We start from the raw sequence: 21,154 nt of genomic DNA, 5'->3' as shown, positions 1-21,154 counted from the left end.
TGGGTGCGGATCTTATTAGACTGTTAGGGCAGATGTCTAACTTGCATTGTGATTTGGCGTATTTTCCGAGGCAGTGTGAGATTTCATTTAATGACAGCGTGTCAAAGTCGGTCCATGATCGGTCTGCTGGGCATTCTTCGGGTTTTGAGTCTAGGCATTCAAGGATATTTGTGTAGTCCGTTGTGTTGGTGGTTATCATGGATCGGAGCTTTATGATTTTTTTCATTGAAGTAGGTTGAAAGGTTGGTTGCTGATGGGGTATCTGAGTTGTTGGAGGTGACATTGGTAGTATTTAGAAGATTGTTCACGAGTGAGAAGAGTTTGTGCGTATCCTTGTAATTTGGTCCTATTTTGGTTTTGTAATAGGTCCTTTTAGTTTGTCTGATAGTGTATTTGTATTTTCTTTGTAGTTGTTTCCAGTCTTTGTGTGTGTTTTCGTCTTTTTTCTTGCTCCTTGCTCTTTCTAATCTTCTGAGCTGTGTTTTTAGTTCTTTCAATTCTTCGTTAAACCATGGTATTGAGTTTTTTCTATGTGAGATTCTGGTTTGAAGTGGTGCTATATTGTCTAGTATTGTTCTGCATCTGTTATCCCATTCTTGGAGAAATTGGGGTGAGTCTGTAGGTTTTGTCCATTCATCAGTGTAGAATTGTTGCCAGAATGTTGGTGGGTCTATTTTGCCTCTCGTGGTGTATGTTTGTTGTTTTATTTGTTGTTGTGTCTTCTTTGTTCTCCAGTGGAGGGAAAGGTTTGCACTGTAGTGGTCAGACCATGGCCTAGCTGTCCATTTTGTGTCTATTAGTGTGAGATTTGGTTCTGGTGCGAATTTGTGGGTGATGATGTCTAGTGTGTGTCCTTTGTTATGGGTAGGTTGTATATTTGACCAGTGGAGCTCCCATAGTTGCAGGAAGTCTTTACATTCGCGTATATTGCTTGAATTAGTATCTTCAAGGTGAAGACTGATGTCTCCTGCTATGAGAATGTTCTGGGTGGAAATACAAGTGTTTGATATAAAGTCCAGAAAGTGTGTTTGTGAGACTTGCCAATTACCCGGTGGTTTGTAGAATGAGATTAGGTTTAGGTGATCACGTAGGTTAGGGTGACTGATTCTGACTGAGGCTATTTCGAGTTGGGGAAGAATAGATTCTGCTGTTGTTGTGACTGTGAATTGAGATTTATAGATTATTGCTATTCCTCCTCCTCTTTTTCCTTCTCTTGTCCAGTGAGTAATTTTGTATCCTGGAGGACAGAGCTGTAATACTATTGGATTTTTGGGTTCATGGATCCAAGTTTCATTGATAAGTAGGAAGTCGAGATGGTCAGTTGTGATCCAGTCGGTTAGTATCATAGTTTTGTTGACTGCCGATCTGGCATTGATGTATCCTATTTGTATTTGTTGGTGGTGGTGTTCAGTTGGGTTTGTGGTGGTGTTAATTCTTATCAGCTGTCTGTCTTCTTGATGTGTAAGTTTGTTATGTCCTTTTGTTCCTTTTTGTTGACGGTGAATGGGGCTAGTAGTTTTTTCGTGCTGTTGATTAATTTTTTGGATGGGCATGTTACGTATGGGTTGTGAGGGTGGTTTGTGAGGTTTGAGTGTGGTGTTGTCTATATTAGGTGTTGTAGGTGCGAGGTGGGTTAGGGAGAGACAGTATGTAATTAGTAATAGTAATTTGCTGGGTTTCATATCAGTGATAGTTATTTAGGGAGTGTTTAGCAAGTTACAGTTCAAGATGCAGTATAGATCTATGAGATGCTTAGTAATCGTTTAGCAAATTACAGTTCAAGATGCAGTATAGAACTATGAGATGCCCAGCAAGTGTTTAGCAAATTACAGATCAAGATGCAGTATTATATTATGAGGTGCTTAATTAGCAGTTACAAGCATTACATTTCTTGCTTCAATATAATGCTAAGGGAAGTCTAGCAAACATTTAAAAAGGCATTTAGATTACAGCCGTACAGAACTTGTTTCAATGCAGTGCTATATGATTTAAAGCAAGCAGTTACGAGGCATTTACAATTCTAGCTGTAGTGTGATACCTCCCGCATGAGTTCTGGTCCCCGATCCGCTGTGTTGGGAGGAGTTTGGCGATCAGGTCCTGTCTGGGTGCTTGCGATCCCATGTAGTCCGTCGGGAAGGTGCAGTCGGCCCATGTTCTGCTTTGTGCGAGGGGCATTTGAAATCTGCCTCCTGGGTTGTGCTACTCAGGGCTTTGATGTGGTTGGGTAGCGGGGAGGCCTCAGTCATGTGGTTCCTGCCCGATCGCGGTCAGGTAGTCACCTGTGAAGATGTGTTGAGGATCGGGTGTCCTTGGTGCTAGGTTGGGTTCAGGCAAGTTTCCTGGTACTCCGGATCTGTCTGGGGGCCTGCTGTCCTGCATTTCGGGATGTGGTCGAGTGCACGGTGCCCTTCTCCTCCTCCTCTCGATCCACGCGGTGGTTATCGTCTCCTCACGCTCCACTCCTCTCAGGTACAGCGAGGCTCCGATGGTCTCCCTCCTGTACGTCGAACCCGGACCCGGACTGTGGGCGCGCTTCCACAAAGGCTTCTGGTTGGCAAGGTCAGTCGTCTCCGGCACAGCTGGGCTTTAGTCCGGTCTGGGATGGGTCGTGGTCATGAGAATCCGATGGTCCCCCCTCTGTGCGACAGACCTGGACCCGGGCTGTGGGAGCGTTTCCTCAAAGGCCTCCAGTTGGCGATGCCAGTCATCTCCGGCACAGTTGGGCTTTGGTCTGGTCGAGGACGGGTCATGGCCACGAGAATTTGATGGTCCCCCCTTGTGTGACGGACCCGGGCTGTGGGAGCTTTTCTGCAGAGGCCTCCGGTTGGCGAGGCTAGTCGTCTCCGGCACAGTTGGGCTTCAGTCCGGTTGAGGACGGGTCGTGGCCACGAGGCAGGTAGGCCACCGTGATCAGCCTCTGGTCACTCGTTCGCGTTGGAACTTGGCGAGGCCGTCACTGTCCTGCAGTCCACCAATCGGGTCCGGTGTGGCTCCGATACTACTCCGACTCTGTCTCTGAGAGACACACACACATTCACTCTATTACTGTCAGCAAAGCTCAAGCATGGTCTCTTAAGGTAGCAGGAAGAAACCTAGTGACTCTGCTGTGCTCATTAACAAATTCACATAATATGCTTAAGCGATGGAACTGGAAAATTGGATGTGTTTGCCACTAACTCTAAAACAAGAATTATTGTATATGCCAATGTTATGCAATAAAAATCTCATCTAATATATATTCTAAAAGTGTATTTCACTTTGCTTCGGTATTTTCTAATATGTCAGTCATTAGATATTGGGTTTCTTGGGCAATGCCAGGAAATCCAGCTAGTAATAAAAAAATAAGGAAGAAATTTGGGGACAGGGAGAGGGGAAAGGGGTTATATAATTCCGGTAAAAATAGGAGTTAGCTGAATTTATCATATATACTAAAACACGAGGTGAAAGACATCTGTGAGTAAAATTATTTATTTATTTATTTATTTGCGGCAGCATGAGGAACTCAGCAATGAGTGTTGCCCGAATGTTCAGTTCATCTACTTGAATCCACCAATGGAATAAAACCCTCTGACTTACCTCATATGTAGGCAGGCAGACTGGTTTACATTTAGATGAACTTTCTAACTTCCTGACATTCCAGAAAGAGATAGAAGAAGCAGGAAATGTTCTACAACATCAGTAACTAGTATAATCAGAGGGGAGCTCTGGTGGCAATAGAAATACTCCTTTGATTATAAAACAGATTCCTCCTTGAAACAGTAAGGTTTTGGAGGGCTCACACTTTCTAACACAAGTGGAGCATAACAGTTAGAGTGAGATATGGGCCTGGGTCCTCTTCTCTACAGTGTACTGCACTGACCACTAGGATCCTCCAGGGACCTGCTCCCTGCTCTAATAGGACTGGCCATAAAATCTGAAGCTGTCATACATGCTGGTATGTACTGTTTCTTTTACATCTTTGTGGGAGGGGAGAGGGGATCAGTGACCACTGGGGGAGTAAGGGGGTCATGCCGTAATCCCTACAGTGGTCATCTAGTCATTTAGGGCACCTTTTTGAGACTTATTCATGATTGAAACAGGTCTAGACCAAAACACTTAACTTTTAGCCCCAAATGTTTTTGCTTTGTTCCATTATGGCAGAAAAACTTCCAAGTTTTGGGAATGCCGAAATCCCACCCCTAACATGCCCCCTTGTGACTCGGATACACTGCAAACAAATAGCATAGAAAACTGTCTTAAAAATAGGTTTCAAAAATAGTGATTTGGATGTTTGGGCAAAAAAAGAAAAAAAAACACATCCATCTGCTGCTTTTTGGACGATTTTCTGTTTTGAAAATGAGCCCCTAAATAGTCCAGAATTTAAAAAATATATATAGTGCATGACCTGCACTAAAATATGTTTTTAACAAATATTTTATTTATGCAATTATCAAATTAAATCCTAAACATATAATCCTTGTTACAGAAAAAGACAATCAAAGAAAGAAAGAAATTACTAGGAAAATTAAACAAAAAGAAATTATTGCTCTGTCTTAAAGTCCACCATTAATGGCAGGAGACAAGGAAAATATCAGGAAAATTTACATTTTAAAGGAAATTTAAAAGAGACAAACCATCCATTACTAATTACAGAGTAGAAATGGAACCACCTAGAGGGGGTGGGAAACAATAGCAGGTGACAATTCTTCAAACGGTCTGAATCAAAGAAAACATATTTCACAGAGTTATACTTAATGACACATTTGAATGGATAATTTAACCAAAAGAGAGTGCCCATCTGTAATATAAGTGGTTTCAAAACCAGAATTTGTTGGTGACGCTTCTGGGTGGCTCTTCCAACATCAGGAAAAGCCCAGACTTTACAAACCATTAAAAGGGAATTACGATGGCGAAAGAACAGCTTTAGAACCCAATCATGGTCTGGGTCTAATACAAAGGAAACAATTAAAGTTGCAGGTTTAACTTCAGTCGCATTTGCTTCTATAACCTGAGTCAAATTCAACAAGTCATATGAAACATCCAAATTAGTTGCTGCATTTAGGTTGGTCCATCACTTTAGTTGAAAAAGGTGGAATTAAATAAATCTTAGATGTTGGTGGATAAGAACTTTCTGAAAATTTCAAAATGTCTACTAAATATTTCTTGAAAGTAATCAATGGAAACTCAGCAGATACTTTAGGAAAATGTTTAAATCATAGAGTCCTACGTCTTATTATATTATCCAAATTCACAATCTTATGGTGTAACCAAGGAACCATGCCCATTAACTCTAGATTCCACATTCTCTACTCTTCTTTCAACTGAAATAGTTTTCTGTTCTGACCCAGGCAAAGTCCACTGAAAATTATTGCAAAATTAACAAATGTTTCTGGGATAGAGTCTGTTCCACACCAACCATTGCATCCCAGAGAGTATACAACGTAATATCAGCTGGCTTTTGAGGAAAAGAAGAAACTGAGCTCTGCATGAAGACGTGAACGCTCTCCCTCCATTGTTACCGACACTTCTGACTTCTCTCCAGCACTATCACATCCAGTTTCTTGGACTGCTACTACTGCAGCAATGCCTTCAGGGTCTCTCTAGAGCCTGACAGCCCTGCCAAGAAGCCCTAAATCATCACAGCAGATTGTGAGGGCTGCCGCTGCACTAGGTCCGCAGACACTGGCATTGGGAGTGGACTCCAAGCTTCCAGTTCCCCTCTTGACACTCCTTCTGCTAGCAAGGCAGTCAATCCGGAAAATATAGATGGAATGGCGAATCAATTCACTGGACCCAGAACCAGGGCTGCTGGTGCGGCAAGGATAACAAGCTGCTTCCCCCCTCCTCTTTGGCATTAATGAAAAAGGTAATAGGAAAAAGTTAGAAGAAAAAAGGAAATCTGGGCAGGAGCTCACGAGTCACACTCCCTCTCTCAAGGTGCCATCTTGTCTCTAAAAATAAGTTTTTAAAATCTCCCCAAAGTGCTGTGTTAAATTTGAGCGTAGCACATGGTAAAATCCTGCGTTATCACATGTTAGTGCTAGTAGGAAACAGCAGATCAAAAGCAGGAGGTCTTTCGCCAAAATTGTATTCTCTGTAGTAAGAAACATAGAAACGTGACGACAGATAAGGGCCGAATGGTCCATCCAGTCTGGCCATCCTCAGTAACCACTAACTCCTCCTTTTCCTAAGGGATACCATGTGTCTGTCCCACTCTTTCTTAAATTCTGACACAATCCTCGCCTCCACAACCTCCACCAGGGGGCCATTTCATGCATCCTCCACTCTTTCCGTGAAAGAGTATTTTCTTAGATTTCTCCTAAGCCTATTTCCACTTAACTTCATCCTATGCCCTCTCATTCTAGAAATGTTTCCTTCATTTGAAAATGGCTCACCTCCTGTATACTAATGCCACTGATGTATTTAAACATCTGTATCGTATCCCCCACCTCTATTCCAGAGTATACATGTTGAGGTCCATAAGCCTGGCCCTATATGTTTTATGACAGAGACCACTAACCAATTTTGTAGCCACCCACTAGACCAACTCCATCCTGTTTATATCTTTCTGTAGGTATGGTCTCCAGAATTGCACATAGTACTCTAAATAGGGCCTCACCAGAGACTTATACAAGGGCACTATCACATCTTTCTTCCTGCTGGTTATCCCTCTCCTTATGCACCAGAACATCCTTCTGACTTTGACTAGCACCTTTTCCATCTGTTTTGCCACCTTAAGATTACATAAGTACATAAGTAATGCCATACTGGGAAAAGACCAGGGTCATCGAGGAGGATTTGGGGGGGACACCGGTGCCGGAAAGAATATTTGAAGCGGGGGAGTCGGAGAAACTAAACAAATTCTCTGTAACCTTGGAGGATGTAATGGGTCAGTTCAGCAAGCTGAAGAGTAGTAAATCACCGGGACCTGATGGTATTCATCCCAGAGTATTAATAGAACTAAAAAATGAACTTGCGGAGCTACTGTTAGAAATATGCAATCTGTCCCTAAAATCGAGTGTAGTACCGGAAGACTGGAGGGTAGCCAATGTTACTCCGATTTTTAAGAAGGGTTCCAGAGGAGATCCGGGAAATTATAGACCGGTGAGTCTGACGTCGGTGCCGGGCAAGATGGTGGAGGCTATTATTAAGAATAAAATTGCAGAGAATATACAAAAACATGGACTGATGAGACAAAGTCAGCACGGATTTAGTGAAGGGAAGTCTTGCCTCACCAATCTAATGCATTTTTTTGAGGGGGTAAGCAAACATGTGGACAATGGGGAGCCGGTTGATATTGTATATCTGGATTTTCAGAAGGCGTTTGACAAAGTGCCGCACGAAAGACTCCTGAAGAAATTGCAGAGTCATGGAATCGGAGGTAGGGTATTATTATGGATTAAGAACTGGTTGAAAGATAGGAAGCAGAGAGTAGGATTGCGTGGCCAGTATTCTCAGTGGAGGAGGGTAGTTAGTGGGGTCCCGCAGGGGTCTGTGCTGGGTCCGTTGCTTTTTAATGTATTTATAAATGACCTAGAGATGGGAATAACTAGTGAGGTAATTAAATTCGCCGATGACACAAAATTATTCAGGGTCGTCAAGTCGCAGGAGGAATGTGAACGATTACAGGAGGACCTTGCGAGACTGGGAGAATGGGCGTGCAAGTGGCAGATGAAGTTCAATGTTGACAAGTGCAAAGTGATGCATGTGGGTAAGAGGAACCCGAATTATAGCTACGTCTTGCAAGGTTCCGCGTTAGGAGTTACGGATCAAGAAAGGGATCTGGGTGTCGTCGTCGATGATACGCTGAAACCTTCTGCTCAGTGTGCTGCTGCGGCTAGGAAAGCGAATAGAATGTTGGGTGTTATTAGGAAGGGTATGGAGTCCAGGTGTGCGGATGTTATAATGCCGTTGTATCGCTCCATGGTGCGACCGCACCTGGAGTATTGTGTTCAGTACTGGTCTCCGTATCTCAAAAAAGATATAGTAGAATTGGAAAAGGTACAGCGAAGGGCGACGAAAATGATAGTGGGGATGGGACGACTTTCCTATGAAGAGAGGCTGAGAAGGCTAGGGCTTTTCAGCTTGGAGAAGAGACGGCTGAGGGGAGATATGATAGAAGTGTATAAAATAATGAGTGGAATGGATCGGGTGGATGTGAAGCGACTGTTCACGCTATCCAAAAATACTAGGACTAGAGGGCATGAGTTGAAGCTACAGTGTGGTAAATTTAAAACGAATCGGAGAAAATTTTTCTTCACCCAACGTGTAATTAGACTCTGGAATTCGTTGCCGGAGAACGTGGTATGGGCGGTTAGCTTGACGGAGTTTAAAAAGGGGTTAGATAGATTCCTAAAGGACAAGTCCATAGACCGCTATTAAATGGACTTGGAAAAATTCCGCATTTTTAGGTATAACTTGTCTGGAATGTTTTTACGTTTGGGGAGCGTGCCAGGTGCCCTTGACCTGGATTGGCCACTGTCGGTGACAGGATGCTGGGCTAGATGGACCTTTGGTCTTTCCCAGTATGGCACTACTTATGTACTTATGTACTTATGTACATCCTGTCCACGACAGCGGCCAATCCAGGCCAAGGGCACCTGGCAAGCTTCCCAAACGTACAAACATTCTATACATGTTATTCCTGGAATTGTGGATTTTTCCCAAGTCCATTTAGTAGTGGTTTATGGACTTGTTCTTTAGGAAACCGTCCAACCCCTTTTTAAACTCTGCTAAGCTAACCGCCTTCACCACTTTCTCTGGCAATGAATTCCAGAGTTTAATTATACGTTGGGTGAAGAAAAATTTTCTCCGATTTGTTTTAAATTTACTACACTGTAGTTTCATCACATGCCCCCTAGTCCTAGTATTTTTGGAAAGCGTGAACAGATGCTTCACATCCACCTGTTCCACTCCACTCATTATTTTATATACCTCCAAGCCCCGTTCTTCTTTCATACACTGAAGCACTTCACCCCCTATACTGTATCATTCCCTTTGATTCTAGTAACACAAGTGCATGATGCTGCATTTCTTAGCATTAAATTTTAGTTGCCAATTTTTGGACCATTCTTCAAGCTTTGCTAGATCCTTCCTCATGTCATCGACATCCTTTGGGGTGTCCACCCTATTACAGAGTTGGATATCATCCGCAAAGAGACAAACCTTATTGGGCAGTCCTTCCGCAATATCACTCACAAAGATGTTAAAAAGAGCCGGCCCAAGGACCGATCCCTGCAGTACACCACTGATAACATCCTTTTCCTTGGAGCAAGCTCTATTTACCACTACCCTCTGTCTCCTTCCATTTAACCAGTTTTTAACCCAGTCAGTCACTTTATCAGTTACCTATGCGGAACTGTGTCAAAAGCTTTGCTAAAATCCAAGTACACCACATTTAGCACCCCTCCCATATCAAACTGCTTGGCCTTCAAGTCAAAGAAGTCAATTAGATTTGTCTGACAAGACCTGCCTCTAGTGAAACCATGCTGCCTCGGGTCCTGCAGTCCATTTGATTCAGGAAACCTTACAATCCTTCACTTTAGAAGCATTTCCATTAGTTTACTCACCACTGAGATCAGACTGACTGGTCTGTAATTCACAACCTCTCCCTTGCTTCTGCTCTTGTGCAGAGGGACCACATCCACCCTTCTCCAGTCCCCCAGGACCACTCCAGAATCTAGGGAAGCATTAAAGAGGTCAGACAGTGGAGCCTCCAGAACGTCTTTGAGTTCCTTGAGTAACCTCGGATGTATCCCATCAGGCACCATTGCTTTGTCTTTAGTTTAACTAGTTCCTCACAAACACAGTCTTCTAAGAAACAATCCTGGTCTACCATATAACCATTCCTATTAGCATTTGTTTTCTGTGGTCCTGCCCCAGGTCTTCTATCCGAGAACACAGAACAGAAATTATTGTTCATCTTTATCTTTATCAGCTTCTACATATTCCTGCCCCTCAGCCTCAAGCTTCACAACACTACTGTAACACTTCCTCCTTTCACTTATATATTTAAAAAAATGTCTTGTCCCCCAATTTTACCATATTGGCTATCTTTTCCTCCATTTGTCTCTTTGCTTTCCTGACAGCTTTTCCAACTTCTCTTAGATTTTCCAGGTATTTTTGCCTGCCTTCCTCTTTCTGCGATGTCTTGTAATGTATGAAGGCTAACCTTTTTTCCCTTACTTTTTCAGCTACTACGTTTGAGAACCAGAGCAACCTTCTTTTCCTCTTACTTTTATGTAATTTTCTAACATAAAGGTTTGTCAACTTTAAAATAGCTTCTTTCAGTTTTGCCCACTGATAGTCTTTTTCCTAAGTTTTATAAATAATCTACTGTGAAGCCCTTGTTGACGAATTCTAGCATGGATTCTTTAGAACCATGTAGTTATAGGTCCATCCCTGTTATTCCGTTTTGGGATAAAATTCTTGAAAAAGTGGTCCTTAGACAACTAGATGAGTATGTGGATCAAATAGATCCACATACTCATATGGCCAATATGGCTTTTGATGCACGCATAGCATGGACACTAGTATCAACAGTGGATAAATAAAGAGAGGGATGGATGATAATACTTGTTACTGCTTGGTATCATTAGATGTTTCAGGAGCTTTTGATTCCATTGATTTGGATCTGTTACTTGTTAGATTAAAAGATTTAGGGATTAGTAGGCAAGTTTTGTGTTGGTTTACCTCCTGTTTGACCGGACGATCTACAGTCATTTGCAGTGGAGAACAATTGTCAGGATCAGTCAGTGTAAAATGTGGTATGCCACGGGGGTCTGCACTGTCGGCACTGTTATTTAACATCTATTAGTGCCACTAGGTAAACTATTGAAGTCATTGGGAGTATTTTATTGCTTTTGGAAGGGCAGGACCAGAGGCACAGCTGAAACAGAAGCGAAAGCGAAGGCAGTCTGAAGCGTCATTCTGTGCCTGCTCGACTTCACTGTTGCCGGTAGACCATGAGGTAAAACGTTTTAAAGAACGACCAGCACTTACGAATGTGAGGGGCAGCCACACACGTCCTGCTTGCACTCAGAGGCCACAGAGAGAGAGGAAGGGAGGCGCGGGGTTGTGCAACTCGGACGACAGTGGGTGTATGGAATTTGGAGGGCACGGGATGAGAGGGGGGAGGGGGCACAGGACGAGAGGTGGGGAGCACGGGATGAGAGAGGGGGGAGGGGGCACGGGATGAGAGAGGGAGGAGGGGGCACGAGATGAGAGAGGGGGAGGGGGCCCTGGAACTCGACCGAGAGGGGGGTCCTGGAACGCCACCGGAAGGGTAGGGCCAGTCCTGGAACTGGAAGGGGAGCGGCAGGTACTGGAACTGGAAGGGGAGGAGGAAGGGGGGAGGGGAAGGGGGATGAGGGAGGGAGAAATGAGGAGGGGAAGGGGGAGGGAGGATGGGGAAGGGGGAGGGGAGGGGGAGTATCCTGGAAGGGGAGGGGTTTCTGGAACTCAGAGGAGAGGGAGGGAGGCAGGTAGGGGGCATGGAACTCTGAGGGGAGGGGGGCTGAAACTCGGAGGGAGGGAGGGGATCCCTGGAACCTAGCTAGCACCCATTTTCTTTCAGTTGGAAACGGGCCTCTTTTACTAGTATCTTAATATTGAACCACACCTTTCAATGATGAATAGATGCCAAATGATGCCCCACCGTAGCATCAGAAACATTCTCCCTTTTTATAAGCACCAGGTCTAGAATCGTTCCATCCCATGTTGGGTATATTACCCACTGCTGGAACAATTGTTCCTGTAGAGAATCCTAGATCCTTTTGCTTCTAGATGAGCCCACAGCAGGGACTCGCCAATCGATATCTGGCATATTAAAATCACCTATTAGTAGTACTTCCCAATTCCCAGCTATCTTGTGAATGTCTTCAATAAAGTTTCTGTCCATTTCTTCTATAGGGCTTTCTGTGCTATAGCAGATAAAACTGAAATAAACACTTGATCTCTGATTTCACATTACCTTTTTTAGTTGTTACGTTAAATCTCAATGCCCATTATTTGTATTCAATATTCATATTCAACCGAATAATGTTTTTCATTATTCGTGTTTGGCCCAATGGTAAAATATGCTATTCGGTACAGCTCTAAACAATTTTCCACAGAATAGTAAGGCCATCATTAACTATTAACTACTAAATCAGGATTTCCAAAACTGATGAAACAAAATATATGCAAAGGAATTCCCAAACTTAAGACAGAAGATGCAACATTTTGATACCTGAAGCACAGAAAGTCCTATAGAAGAGTGACCAAAATGATAAAGGGGATGGAACGCCTTCCATATCAGGAAAGACTAAAGAGTACATAAGTATTGCCATACTGGGACAGACCAAAGGTCCATCAAGCCCACCATCCTGTTTCCAACAGTGGCCAATCCAGGTCACAAGTACCTGGCAAGATCCCAAAAAAATACAAAACATTTTATGCTGCTTATCCCAAAAATAAGCAGTGGAGTTTCTCCAAGTCCATTTTAATAATGGTCTATGGACTTTTCCTTTAGGAAGCCGTCCAAATCTTTTTTAAACCCCGCTAAGCTAACTGCCTTTACCACATTCTCTGACAACGAATTCCAGAGTTTAATTACATGTTGGGTGAAGAAACATTTTCTATGATTCGTTTAAAATTTACTACTTTGTAGCTTCATCGAATAGTCCTAGCCTGGAAAAAAGAAGACGGGGGGGGGGGGGGGGGACCAGGGGACACTCAATGAAATTACATGGAAATACTTTTAAAACAAATGAAAATATTTTTCACTCAAACAACAGTTAAGCTCTAGAACTCGCTGCCGGAGGGTGTGGTAATAGCGGTTAGCATACCTGGGTTTAAAAAAGGTTTAGACAAGTTTCTGGGGAAAAGCCTATGGTCTGTTATTGAGTTGAACATGGGGGAAGCCACTGCTTGCCCCGGGATTGGTAACATGGAATGTTGCTATTAATTGGGTTTCTGCCAGGAACTCGTGACCTGGATTGGCCACTGTTGGAAGCAGGATACTGGACTAGATGGACCATTGGTCTGACTCAGTATTCTTATGTTTTATACAGCATCTGTTTTCATAGGGGAAATTTTTGAAAATAATGCAGGTAGATGCAAAGTCCATGAGTACCTTAACCTTTGTATTTTGCACTAGATCTCTTAAGCAAAGTGTGTACCAAGAGAAAAAGTACCCACAAATACATGCACCTGCTTTTTCTGTAGATAAAATACTTTTCTCTGAAACAACAATGTTATGAAGAGCTAGATTTACTCCTATGTAACTAGATATATAGCCACATACATAAACAAATCAGAGCAGACCAGCAGGATGTAGAAAAATGTTTAGGGACCAGATTCTATATAAGCTGCCTTAAAAATCCACGCAGTACACATTTCCGCCTAAGCGTATTCTATAAATTGCACCTAGATTTAGGCATGGTATATAGAATATGCTTAGTTGACATCCCAGCGCCTAAAACTACATGCATAAACACAGCATAAATTCCTGCATGTAGATTTACATGCACTGGGCCATATTCTATAACTACTTGTGTAAATTTTGGAACACCCATTTCCCTGCCCATAGCCATGCCCCTATTGAACAGCAAACGTCTATCTTTTGTTTTCAAAAATACTGCTTCTAACAAGGTTTTGTGCTTTGGACATTTTGTTTTTTGGTCCATTTTCCCAAAAACAAAAAAAGTCCAAGTGAAAACCGTAGAAAATCAAGCCATTGGGATGTAGGAGGGGCCAGCATTTTTAGTAGACTGGTCTCCCAGACATCCCAGGAGATAAATGGGGTACCCTAGGGGGCACTGCAGTGGACTTCAAAACATACTCCCAGGTACACATCTCACCGTTGCTCCTTTATCTTGTCTGCTGAGTCTCCCAAAGCCCACTGCCCACAACTGTACACCGCTACAACAGCCCTTATGAGTGAAGGGGGCACCTATATGTGGGTACAGTGGGTTTCTGGTGAGTTTTGGAGGGCTTACAGTTCCCCCCACAAATGTGACAGAGAGAGGGAGATGGGACCAGAGTCCCCCACTCCATGGTACACTGCACAGACCACTACGCTACTTCAGGGACCTGCATGCTGCTCTAACATCTGAGGTTGTCATAGAGGCTGCTAAATCATATTTGTATTCACATTTGTGGCGGGTGGGAGGGGGTCAGTGATCACTGGGGGGGGGGGGGGTATTGGAGGTCACCCCTGATTCCCTCCAGTGGTCATCTGGTCATTTAGGGCACCCTTTTGTGCCTTATTCATTATAAAAAAACAAAAAGGTATAGTTCAAAATGTCTTAGTGTTAGTCCTGGACACTTTTGTTTTGTTCCATTATGGCTGAAAAACGTCCAAGTGTTAGGAATATCCAGATCCCACCTTTAACACACCCCCTTGTGATTTGAACACACTTCTGATGGACTTCATAGAAAAATGTCTAAAAATTGATTTTGAAAATACCAATTTTGACATTTTTGTGAGAAAAACATCCAAATGCAGATTTTATGCCACTTTATGACATTTTTCTCTTTTGAAAATGAGCTCCAAAAGCACTTACTTGCCCTCCCAAACTAGGTGCCCTGCTGCAAAATTACCCTCAATGGGGTGTTGCAAAGAAAAGGGTCACATAAACATTGTTTTTTAACGAGGCATGCTCGTACCTCCTGATATTCAAAAGCATTTAACTGGTCAGGATCAGCACGTGGCCGGTTAAATGTCCCATATCCGGCTATCTGGTGATATTCAGCCCCACGCTAGTGGCTATATTTGGCCTCCTGAATAGGTGGGATATCTTTGGCCAGTTTAAACATAACCGGCTAAGTCTGAATATCGACTTAGCCGGTTATGTTCAAACCGGCCAAAACTTAACCGGATATTCAGTGCCGGTCACCGGAAACAGCCCGGCATTGAATATCTGAGTTTAGCACTGACCACAGGAATTAGCTGGGCTATCTCCCGCGTTCTGAATATCGACCCCATAGTCTATTTTAGGCTTAGAAAAAAAATTCACATTATTCCTTGTTCGAGAGCTGTCCTTGGTATTTATAATGTAGAACTATGAGAAAGGAGTTATAATAATCAAGGGGTCAGAAGAGACAGACAAATCCAACGTATTTGTGACAAATATCTATAAACTAGCCTGTGTGAGTGTGGGCAAGTTACCTAATCTGTTTGTGGTTCAGTAAAGCCAGTTGTCATTATCATCAACTATTGTTTCTTTAGAAAATAGCATTCCCAGTAGGTATTTGGCCAACTGTTCCTTAAATGGTTGCCTGTAGATTTCTGACATATTATTCTTCTAAAGTATATTCGCATCCTGATCAAATGGAAGATGCCATTAATAATTACTGTGCAGGGTTTAATCATTTATAAAATTTCAAAACCATCTTCCTGATATTCGTGTAACCAAAGGCGCTGTACAAACACATTCTAATCATATAATATAAAACCTAACACAGGCAAATGCACAAACAAAATGAAATTAAAATCCCTGAATGCCAAGGCTTCCTTACAAGCTATGCTATAAAGTCACCCCTCAATGGAAGAGCCAAACATTTGTCTTCTTGTGAAAGAAAAGGTACTTATATCTACCAGAATTTTGGCAAACACCCTTGTCCTTATCATCCCTTTCTTTGTTACATCACTAACAGGCACTAGGGATGTGCATCAAATCCCATGTCATTTCATGTCATTAGCAAACAGAAATGAACAGATATTCAGTTGGCGATGATTAGCGTTTTGCTGACCGCTGCTGGCATTATACACAGAAATTCAATGCCGGGCCACTTTCAGGCTCCAGAATTGAATTTCCAGGTGTATGAATCCAGCGAAAAGATAGCTGGTTAAGGAGCCCTTTTACTAAGCCGTGTAAATGTCTACGTGCGCCCAATGCATGCCAAAATGGAGTTACCGTCCGACTGCCGCGTGGCTGTTGTGGTAATTTTATTTTTGGCGCGCGTCCAATACACGTGTCTGGAAAATATTTTTTTTTATTTTTGGGCGTGCGTAACAAATGCGTGCCAAGTGGTGTTTGGCGCATGTAGGTCATTACCACCCGGTTACCGTGTGAGTCTTTATTGCTAGGTCAATGGCTGGCGGTAAGGTCTCAGACCCAAAATGGATGCACGGCAATTTTGATTTTGCCGCACATCCATTTTCGGCAAACAAAGAGGTCTTTTTTACAGGCGCGCTGAAAAATGGATTGGCGCACGCCCAAAACCCACACCTACACTACCGCAAGTCATTTTTCAGCACACCTTAGTAAAAGGACCTCTAAGTGCGATATTCAGCACATAACTGGCTATTAAGAACTGCATAAAGATAGGACTGCATTTTATGCGGCCCCATTTATGTCATTATCTTAGCCGTTAAGTACTAGATTCTATATATGGCACCTAAAAATCGGCGACAAAAATATTTCCACCTAGACATATTCTTTAAACCGTACCTAGATTTAAGCGCAGTTTGTAGAATATGCCTAGCTGGTTTATAGACTACGCCTAGCAGCCATGCCTGTGTCTAATTCTAGGCGCATCCATTTAGGCTAAGTAAAACTTGGCGTAAATACCAGTGCCTAAGTTAGGTGTGGAGCAGGTGTATTCTATAACTGTGTGCATAGATTTTCAGAATGCCCATGGCCATACCCCCTTTTTGACAGTGCGCATTAAAATTTACAAGCACCATTCTACAGAACACGCCTAGCAAGTTGTGCCCGTAAATTCCAATTAATGCCAACGAATGTCAAAAATTGCTTAAGTGGCAATTGTCAGCGCTGATTGGCTTGTTAAGTAATTAAATTGCATGCGCAAATCCAGAATATGACCGGATTTGACATGCAATTTCAGTCATGCTATCTAGAATCTGAAAATCGTTACTTAACTGACCAAGTACTGACTCTACCCTTTATTTATTTATTTGTTTGGATTTTGCTCACACCTTTTTCAGTAGTAGCTCAAGGTGAGTTACATTCAGGTACACTGGATATTTCTCTGTCCCAGGACGACTCACAATCTAAGTTTGTACATGAGGCAATGGAGGGTTAAGTGACTTGCCCAAGATCACAAGGAGCAGCAGTGGGATCTGAACCTTGGAGGACTACGCTAGGGACAGGCAGGTTCCCTGGAATCCTGCAGACACTATTGAAAATGTGATGGTGAAACAGCACCCTCTACTGGCAGGCCTGTATTTGGAGGACTCCCACTCACCTTAGAGGGAACAGTGCCTAGAATGCCCCCATAATAGCCAGTTCCGGCTTGGGCGCTAGCTGGGCATTTTCAGCGGCACAATCTGGTTAACTGCTGCTGGAAATGCCTGGTTAGCCCCAGACAGGTGATATAAATGGGAAGGAGTCTGTCCTTGCCATTTAAATTGTTTTGAATATCGGGCCCCTGTGTTTTTTCATGTGTCATCAATAGTGTGCATTCTTTCAAAAGATGAGTGTGCACTCCTTCCTAATAGTATGCACATATGTGAATTATCCTACATGTACACACTGTTGGGAAAAGAATGAGAACTTGAAAACATGTGCACTCTTAATGACATTGCTACTATGACAACAGAATGAAAAGAACAATAATAAAAAATAAACATTCCCAGAAACAAACCCAGGAAATGGCACAACACAAAATATTTCTTGCTGCACATCCTAATAGGCACTGCTAATAAAAGCAGATGAGTGCATTTGTTGCTGGAGGAACATACCATTTCAACTTTCTCTTCAAATATTCTGAGCCATTCTCACTATGAATGTGAAAAACCAAGGACAAGATTTTAACTTACATCCATTGGCCAACTGCTAATAAATCTGAATGCTTAGCATTGGGACTAGCGAGGTCAGTTAAGAGCAACCTAACACTGATCTAGCCACCACATTCTTCACTACTTGAAGCCTGTCCACAAGATTCAGAGGATGACCTACATATAAACCATTACAGTTGTCAAAATAGGAAACAATTAAAAGCAGTAAATGGCCGTGGGCACGCGCTGCATGTCTCATACATGAGTAGCACGTGAGACCTTACCACTAAGTAAATGGGTGGCGGTAAGTTCTGAGGCCAAAAATGGAGGGTGCACTGATTTTTATTTTGCCACATGTCCATTTTCTGGCCCCTTAAAAAAAGGCCCTTTTTCCAGGACGTGGCAAAAACTGACCCGGTGCATGCCCAAAAGACGCGCTCGCAGTGCTGCAGGCCACTTTTTACTGCGGCATAGTGAAAGGGCCCCTAAGGTTTTAGAATATTTATTTATTGATTTGTTGCATTTGTATCCCACATTTTCCCACCTATTTGCAGGCTCAATGTGGCTTACATAGTACCGTGATGGCGATCGCCAATTCTGGTATGACAGATACAGAGTGGTAGGGTGTTAAAGTTCATGAGTGAGAATAGTGACTAAGGGTTGTTATGCACATAATTACAAATTAGGAACAGTGCCAATTGCTGCCAATTATTGATTGTTAGTCCCAATTAGTGCCTAATTTAATAATTGACTTATGCACGCTGCTGTCAGTCTTTTATAACCTATGCATGCAAATTTAGGGCCTCTTTAACTAAGACGTGGTAGGGCTAATGTGCGGGTAGCGTGCATCAAATAGACACTACCGCCGGGCTAATGTTGGCACCTGGGGTAATTTTGAAGTTGGCACGTGCTATTTCCCGCGGTAGACAATATTTTTTCTATTTTCCACCACGGGGGTTGTTCCCAGCTGTAATCGGCAGTGAGCCATATTGGCGCGCGCTACCTGATTAGCGCATGTGAGCCCTTACCGCTAGGTCAATGGGTGCTGGTTATGACTCAGGCAGGAAATAGCCACACGCTACTTTTCATTTTAGCCACGGCCATTTACTGCCCCACCTAAAAAAGCCACTTTTTCCAGCTGTGGTAAAAAATGGCCCAGCGCGCTCCAATTTCACGCGTCCAGACTACTGTAGGCCACTTAAATCGCAGCTTAGTAAAAGGGCCCCTTGGTGCACTAAGTGTTAAAATTTGTGCACAAGATTATTGAATTAGGGGGTTAGTGTATTAAGAAGTATGCAGAATAAAATGTTATCATATTTGGAATTTACATAAGTATATAAGTACATAAGTATTGCCATACTAAGACAGACCAAAGGTCCATTGAGCCCAGCATCCTGCTTCCAACAGTGGCCAATCCAGGTTACAAGCACCTGGCAAGATCCCAAAAAAGTACAATACATTTTATGCTGTTTATTCTAGAAATAAGCAGTAGATTTTCCCTAAGTCCATTTTAACAATGGTCTATGGACTTTTCCTTTAGGAAGCCATCCAAACCTTTTTTTAAACCCCGCTAAGCTAACTGCTTTTACTATATTCTCTGGCAACAAATTCCAGAGTTTAATTACACATTGAGTAAAGAAAATTGTTTCTGATTCATTTTAAATTTACTACTTTGTAGCTTCATTGCATGCCCCCTAGTCCTAGTATTTTTGGAAAGAGTAATGAGTTTTCTAACCCAATATAAACCATAAAGCTGTAATTCTCTGTTTATTTCTCTGTTTATTACCCTCCTCTCACCTACCAACACCCATTCTGTTAGAATATCAATGAAATGCTTTGATGTCCCCATGCATACCCCCACCCTCCCACTCTGTCAGACTGTCAAAGTAATGATTTGATGTTTCTCTTATATATACTATCTGCTAACACATTTGCTTATTTCCGATCTGACGAAGAAGGGCAACCTTCGAAAGATAATCAAGAAATGTATTAAGTTATGTCCAATAAAAAAGGTATCATCTTATTTTCTTTTCCATGTTTTATTTTGTTTGATTTCTATTGATAACCTGGAAAGAGTAAACAAGCGATTCACATCTACCCGTTCCAGTCCACTCATTATTTTATAGGCCTCTATCATATCTCCCCTCAGCCGTGTTTTCTCCAAGCTGAAGAGCCCTAGCCCTTTCAGCCTTTCCTCATAGAGAAGTCATCCCATCCCCTTTCTCATTTTTTTCACCCTTCTCAGTACCTTTTCTAACTCCACTATATCTTTTTTAAGATGCAGTGACAAGAATTGAACACAATATTCGAGGTGCGGTCGCACCATGGAGCGATACAAAGGCATTATAACATCCTCAAGTGGATCAACATATACATAAAATTAAAGCAATTATAGAAAAAAAGATATTTTTCCCCCTTTAGTCTTACCTTGAATCTTTGCGGATACAGGCCATGGAGAATTTCTTAGTGCTGGGACAATAATAATTCCTTGAGGTAGGCTCTGCTGATACTCCTTCTTTGGCCTTCAGACGTCTATGAACCTCTGTAGCCAAATCATTAAAATGGTGAGGCCCTTGGTTTATTACACTGAGAAGCCCGTTTTTCTCCTTGTCTCTTGGAGATGGCGGCACGCTGTTGTACCCAATGGCATCTTGCAGCTTTTCTATCTGCGAGATTTTTACCTTCAGCTCTTTCTCCAGCTGCTTAATTTTTTCATCTTTCTCCTTTAGCTCTTCCCATTTCTGTTCCAGTTCCTTCTGCAAATAAAGGACTGTCTCCTGCAATTTCCCAAAAACCCCGGAGGGATAGTCCCTCATAGAAGACAGGCAACTGTCCTCAGTTCTTGGGGCTTTGACAGTTCCATTTCCCATGTTGCTCTTGGCAAACATCACAAAACGAATAACCAATCCCTTATGCTGTATATTCCATGTTGTCTTTAACCTTCACAAAGAAATGTTAATATTCGTACTGATTTCTTAGAAGGCATTCCAATTATTGAAACCAATTCGATATGGTTTCCAACAACAACCTTGTATAATTTCTCATCTTCAGTGTTGTCTGAGAGATTCTGCCAGCAACACCTACAAAAGGATCAACAATTTATTAGCAAAACACTAGGAACAACAGAACTGAATGAATGAGATCCAGTGACCTGGTGGCCTCAGCATCTACCCAAACTAGTCAGAGAGGGGTATAAGGAGTAATTTTATAAGAAGCTGACCGGATGTAGGCAGCAAACTTGTGCTTAAATACTGGTATTCTAGTCAATTAAGTGCACATATGAACACATCAGCGTGTGCATAAGCAGTCTCTGGCTAAGAGCTATTCTGTAGGTGCACACTGATATTGAGTGCGTACTTTGCAGGTAAACATTCACATGAGTGGAATTTGGGCACACATGGGAGGTTATGTGTATAGATTATAAAATACTATAATCTATGCATGTACTTT

At 42.5% G+C, this 21,154-nt stretch overlaps 1 protein-coding gene across 1 annotated transcript in view; it reads right to left on the bottom strand.

The window, feature by feature from the left end:
• Positions 1-20,592, bottom strand: part of PRKG2 (protein kinase cGMP-dependent 2) — a 123,632-nt gene extending 103,040 nt beyond the window's left edge. The window contains exon 1 of the mRNA XM_030204906.1: positions 20,132-20,592. Within this exon, the coding sequence (XP_030060766.1) occupies positions 20,132-20,592 (461 nt within the window). The remainder of the gene's footprint in view (positions 1-20,131) is intronic.
• Positions 20,593-21,154: the final 562 nt, after the last annotated feature.

Source organism: Microcaecilia unicolor, chromosome 5 (assembly GCF_901765095.1).
Source record: "Microcaecilia unicolor chromosome 5, aMicUni1.1, whole genome shotgun sequence".
Lineage (NCBI taxonomy): Eukaryota > Metazoa > Chordata > Amphibia > Gymnophiona > Siphonopidae > Microcaecilia > Microcaecilia unicolor.
The sequence above is the reverse complement of the archived record's forward strand: the minus strand, read 5'-3'. Positions and strand labels throughout refer to the sequence as shown.